The sequence below is a fragment of the Wasmannia auropunctata genome, unplaced genomic scaffold, assembly GCF_000956235.1.
Source record: "Wasmannia auropunctata unplaced genomic scaffold, wasmannia.A_1.0 LD336071.1, whole genome shotgun sequence".
In the NCBI taxonomy this organism is placed as follows: domain Eukaryota; kingdom Metazoa; phylum Arthropoda; class Insecta; order Hymenoptera; family Formicidae; genus Wasmannia; species Wasmannia auropunctata.
This window is the reverse complement of record NW_012026819.1, coordinates 303,822-310,132: the sequence shown is the minus strand read 5'-3', so window position 1 is coordinate 310,132 and position 6,311 is coordinate 303,822. Positions and strand designations below refer to the sequence as shown.

General features: G+C 29.8%; 2 protein-coding genes across 2 annotated transcripts; one reads left to right on the top strand and one right to left on the bottom strand.

Annotated features, from left to right (window-relative positions):
• Nucleotides 1-596: 596 nt before the first annotated feature.
• LOC105449823 (ubiquitin-like modifier-activating enzyme 5) lies at nucleotides 597-4,217 on the top strand. The gene is made up of 6 exons (XM_011689209.1): nucleotides 597-930; nucleotides 1,045-1,180; nucleotides 1,313-1,509; nucleotides 1,997-2,183; nucleotides 2,979-3,312; nucleotides 3,677-4,217. Exons 1-6 carry the CDS (start codon nucleotides 791-793, stop codon nucleotides 3,862-3,864), a joined length of 1,182 nt encoding a protein of 393 aa, XP_011687511.1. The 5' UTR covers nucleotides 597-790; the 3' UTR covers nucleotides 3,865-4,217.
• Nucleotides 4,111-5,686, bottom strand: LOC105449824 (actin-related protein 6). The gene is made up of 3 exons (XM_011689210.1): nucleotides 5,485-5,686; nucleotides 4,437-5,405; nucleotides 4,111-4,347 (listed from the first exon to the last, which is right to left on the bottom strand). Exons 1-3 carry the CDS (start codon nucleotides 5,556-5,558, stop codon nucleotides 4,218-4,220), a joined length of 1,173 nt encoding a protein of 390 aa, XP_011687512.1. The 5' UTR covers nucleotides 5,559-5,686; the 3' UTR covers nucleotides 4,111-4,217.
• Between the last annotated feature and the right edge of the window lie 625 nt (nucleotides 5,687-6,311).

Sequence of the window (6,311 nt, the reverse complement as noted above, 5' to 3'; positions counted from 1 at the left end):
TAGCATATGTGTTTTAATCGTGGAAAAGGAAATTTTATTCTATGCGATTAATACGAAGTATTTTGTATCCAACAAAAATAGTATTTTTGTCGATAAAACAGACGGCTTTAGCATCCTCTTAACACCCTACATATATTGCTCGTTGTTGGCCTTACCTCTTAATATTGCTGAACGTATCATATAAAGAATTTAATACAATAAATTAAATACAATAATTCTTTAAGAAAAACTGTAATTAAAATAATTAATCCTCATTCTAATTAAAGTTAATAAAATTAACAAAATCAAAATTTCTAACTTAATTATGTAATTTTTGTGCAATTGTAGGTTACTTTAATATATATTTAATTTATTCGTCTTTTATTTCTGACAATACCTACTTTCCAATAAGAAATCTGAAAATCCAATCAACGTTACTGTGAAAAAAATCGAAATAAAAAATCTGAATTGTGGATTCTTTTCGTATTCGAATTCATGATGAAAGAATTTTGTATCTAACGCTGAAGAATTTATTTTATCCCGCGCCTTTGACCCTTGCCATACCACTCGCCGCGGGGTGGGGGGTTTTTAAGAGGACGTGATTCGGCTGCTATGTGACTGTGTGACGTCTTCGAGCGTGTCAGCACGTGTGTTCTGGCCGCATTTGCTCGGGTAACGGAGTGAAGGGCCATTTTTCGGAGTTGCTGATGCTGATCCAGTTGGATCCTTAACTATCACCTGCTGTCACTAATAATAATCTCTTTTTTACAGAATTTATTTTAGTTAAATTTTAATAGTTTTTTTTTTAAATATGAATGAAATAGAAAGCTTGCAACAGAGAGTCATAGAGCTCGAAAATGAGCTGCGAGAAAAGAAAGATAGAGATGCAACATTAACGAGGGAAAGGATTGAACATATGTCAGATGAAGTAGTGGATTCAAACCCATATAGGTAAAATGTTTCACAATGTTTTTCGATTATTTATATTATTTTAGTATACATAAAAGAGATACGAATGTACAGAATTTTCCAAGCTTTATATTTTTGCCTTCTAATATCTTCCAGTCGATTGATGGCATTGAAGCGTATGGGTATTGTTGAAAATTATGAGAAAATACGAGAATTAACGGTAGCTATAGTCGGAATTGGTGGTGTTGGTAGTGTAACAGCAGAAATGTTGACAAGATGCGGTATCGGAAAGGTATAATAGAGATATTGTAATAACATATCCTTTTATTAAAAATTTTTAACATATGTCATCTTTTTTATCAACACAACGATATATTGCATGTTAATGAATTGGTATTCAATAATGTTCTATTACATGTTTCAGTTGCTACTGTTTGATTATGATAGTGTAGAACTTGCAAATATGAACAGATTATTTTTTCAACCTTATCAAGCAGGCCAGAGTAAAGTAGAGGCGGCAGCAAATACTTTGCGTTACATAAATCCTGATGTGGAAATTGAAATACACAATTATAATATTACGACTGTTGATCATTTTCAAGATTTTATGAATACAATAAGGTATAAATTTATAAATTCCTTTTTAAAGATAACAAGAATTAATGAAACAGGCAATAAGAGTCAAAACGCAGAACTTGGTGCATAAGTATTCTTTTATTAAATTATCAATACATATTCTTAAAATCTTCCTTCGTCATCGAGATGACTACTGAATAATTTGAAAAGAATTCTTCTACACCAAGTTCTGCATTCTGACTTTTATTATCTGTTTCACTAATTCTTGTTATTTTTGAGAGTCAGTTATATATTTGAGAGTCATAACAAGATGACATCAAATGATGTTTCAATAACATCTTATTGACATTAGAGACGTTATTAAGACGTCACCTTGCTACTTGGAATATTAGATTTTATTTTTTAATCCTTTTTTAATATGAATTATCCTGTTTTATATCTACAGATTTCTATGCTAAATTCTTTCAAAATTAATATCTATTTTAAGTTAATTTAGTGAGTTTTAGTAATTTAAATTCATATATTTTTTCAGTAACTCTAGTTTGAAAAATGGTCCAGTCGATTTGGTACTGAGTTGTGTCGATAATTTTGAAGCTCGCATGGCAATAAATACTGCATGTAACGAACTTAAGCAGAAATGGTTTGAAAGTGGAGTATCTGAAAATGCAGTGTCCGGTCACATTCAATTTATTGTACCTGGTGAAACAGCCTGTTTTGCAGTAAGATTTTTATTTGATTTATATATAGACTGTTTGTATTACGTGATAATTTCTTTTAAATGATATGCTAATTTTTCCATAAAACACTAAACGTATTGGAAAAAAATGTTTTAAATAAAAAGTTTTATAGTTTTAAGATGGAAAAGCGACAAATATTTTATGAAATACTTTATAAAATAGTTACATTTATTTTCAAGTTATTTTCAAGAAATGATAATTTTTTACACATAATTTGGTTTTTTTTTATTATTTTATATTAAAGTATTTTACAAAAATATTTAAATAAGTTATAAAAAAATCCACAATTGATATTTTATTCTGGCATATATTTTGACATAAAATATAAAATATCTCGTAAGATATTCATGTCCTGATTGTTTTACTTTAATATTTTTATGCACATAAATCATGAAATAAATCAAAGAAACTATACCTAACGCTTTTAAAAATTGTATGATTGCAAATTGCATATAAAAAATATACTATGCTTGTCTGAAGTAATTATCGATATAATTTTTCTTTATGATTAATTTATCTTACTCTGCCTAAGTGTTAATGTAAGGAAATTAAAGAGTATTTCATAAGAATAAAACATTTTTTTTAAATGCTTAGTTTAATGGAAAAATCTGTGTACCACTTAAAACGAATCATCATAAATTGATCACTCTATTATTTTTAGTTGTCTTTTAAAGAATTCTATAAATTAAATTTATCTTGAAGAATATAATGATTTCTATATAATTATTTTACAAAATTTATTCTGTAATTGTCTCATTCCTAAATTTGAATTTTCAGTGTGCTCCACCTTTGATTGTAGCATCTAGCATTGATGAGAAAACCTTGAAACGTGAAGGAGTATGCGCTGCATCATTACCTACTACGATGGGTATCATAGCAGGCTTTTTGGTGCAAAATGTTTTGAAGTTTTTATTAAAATTTGGAAAAGTGTCTCATTATTTAGGTTACAATGCTATGGAAGATTATTTCCCTACTATGACTTTGCGGCCTAATCCAAATTGTGATGATGTATATTGTAAACAAAGGCAAAAAGAATATTTGACAATGCCAAAAATTCAACAGAAACAAAATGTTATTGAAGAAAAACCTGTACACGAAGATAATGAATGGGGTATATATATATATATATAATATATATACATATATGAATTGCAATAAATTTATTTGACTCATTATGTAACTATAGTTACAAATCAATGATCAATACGAGTCTGACGCGAAGTTGTGCGTGCGATTAATAAAATTTTAAAGTACAAATGAACAATTGATTACGAATTCAAATATCGATTTCAATGTTTACTGAGCTCTTCAGTTATAATCTTTAGCGGACTTATAATCGTTTGTACTTTTCATTTTATCAATCAGCACATACAACTGCGCACCAGCTTCGTATTAGTTATTAGTTTGTAACTACAGTTTCAAAACATTTATATCTTCATATATAATACTCTTAGCTAAATATTATTTTTTTATAGGAATTTGTTTGGTTGATGAACAAAGTAATCATTCGAATGAAAAAACATGCGTATTATCAACTCCAGGTGTGCGACATGCATATACTGTACCAGCGCCTACATGTACAAGCAATTCAGAAGGACAAACTGTTCCTGAATCTACAGGATTAAGTTTAGAAGATTTAATGGCACAGATGAAATCAATTTGAAGATAATTTAATATAGACAATGCCACATTCCATATTAAAAAATTTTTAAACTTTTATATTTACACAATATCATATGTAATTACTTTGTCTTAGATACGTATAAAATTACTTACTTCTTATAATTTGTAAAATTATCTACATGGTTACTACAAAAAAGTAATTTTCTAATAACAGTGTATTTTACGTGACGATAGCAATTTAATATTAATGAAAAGAATTATGAAAAACGTGCTTAATATAATATTGTTTAATTTCTGTAATTCGTTTATTTTCAAAATATTTATACTTGTTTATACTGATTAGTAGTACAATTATATCAAAACTTTATTAATAAATATTGTACAAGAACAAAATTATACGTCAAATTTTTCAAAACATACAGATGGTCCCTCTTCCTCGTATTCTTCTCTCGTCACCAAAAGATTAGAAAATATTGTGTCTTGTGAAAGTTGTTTCCCACCAAACCACGCATAATTAATTGGACTAAAAGTTGAAAGAATATTATTATATACAATCTTATTAACTATTATTAGGGTTTTTACAAAATAATAGCAAATGAAACATATAAATACTTTTGTGGTAAGTAGACGTTCACAGAATATTCAGCTGGAGCTAAACTTCTAACTTCTTTGTAAACTCTATCTTTAAATCCTGGAAACTTTGCATTACCACCGGTAAGTATAATATTGGATAGAAAATGAGGCCATGTTTCTTCACTGCATGCCTTTATGGAATCCATAATAGCTTCTGAAATACCCATTTGTCGAATGCCGACATCTGCTGGATGAAATAATATTTCTGGTATTGCAAATCTTTCATTAGTTAAACGTAATGTTTGCTGTTCATTAGATGGCTCAGGATCCTTAAGGTATCCACGTCGAAGAGTCGTATAATCTGGCAAAACATAATCTTTAACAATATTATTCTCTAATTTACGCTTAGCCTGTTCCATATCCTTGAAGAAATCTTGCGACACAAAACAAGAATCCTCTTTCACTTGATTAATTACGTATGTTTCATCCATAACGTGCAGCTGACGATAAGATATGATCTCTTTCAGATGATTTGTTAAAAGCTTGCCACCTACATCTATCCTTCGTATTCCTTCCTTTACTTTTGTATCATTAATATATGGGATAATGTGTGTAAAACTATAACCACTATCTACTACTATGCAGCATTTTGTGGTAGGATATTCCACTCTATAATTGTAACACGAAAGACTCGGAGCGTTTATTCTTAAGAGACTGTGACATTCATATTCCTCAAAGAAGATCTCAGTCATAGCCTCTTGAATACTTGGAAAATTAAATATAGGTTCGGTCACTATTACAGATAACTGATTTAAATTAACCGAACAAGATTCTTTTGAGAATATATAGTCCCATACAGTTTTTTGAATGTCCCAATTCACCAAGTAACCTTTCTGAAAAGGTAAGATGTAAAATAGCCCAGAGGCGTCTCTGCAATCTTCTATTTGATTTCCAATGAAAGGCCTGCGACGTTCGCTCTTTGCTTTCATTATGCAATTTGGAACTAATCTGAAATATTTTTCTCGATTAATATAAATAAATGCACTATTGTTGAAAATACAATTTTCTTTTAATATAGCATACTTACCTGGGTGTCTCGTTGGCTAAACCAACCTTTGCCGTGCAAGCACCGTTATCAAGAATGAAAGTAGAATTAGTCATGTTTTAAAAAATATCACAAATGATATTTTAAATACAATTTTGATTTTTGATGGATTTGTTAGGAAATTAAGTTTGATTTGCTCAAACAGTGTTGTCACTTTGTCAGTTCTGCTTTCAATAATCTAGTAACTGACACAAACAAGAACAGCGCATGCGCATCGAGTTGCCTAAAAATAACCAAAACTAAAGTTACTAGATTATTGAAAATTATTAATAAATAAAATATGGGACAATTTATCGATAAAATAGGAAAAATACTTGTATATACGGATCTAGCAAACAACTAGCAAACGTTTTAGCACCGAAATATTTATGAAATTATGAGATAAAGGTTTCTGTTGGTAATATAATCAAGTAAATCTATATTTTATATAGATGTAGAGTCCTAGATTATCAGAGAAGCGCGACCGGTGTTACAAGTCCTGATTGGACTCGCAAATGGCCAATCATAAGATTGATTTATCGCTATTATAAATGGCTGCCGAATAAATCAAACTTATGATTGGCCATTCGACGCCATTTTTAATATTTTCTAGTACTTTTGCGATACTGCCATAAGCCGGTCGCGCTTCTCCATGGAGGACTGGAGAGAGCATATCGGTAGTGGGGGTAAGAAATTTGTAATCGGAAATGACATCATCAGTCAACCGTCTAACGCACTGTTTAGCCGCAAACGGCGCTATAGTAGAAGCTTTTGATTGGCTTTTGATCGAGCATGGAACTATGGAAGACTTTATTTCACATGTTAAGAGG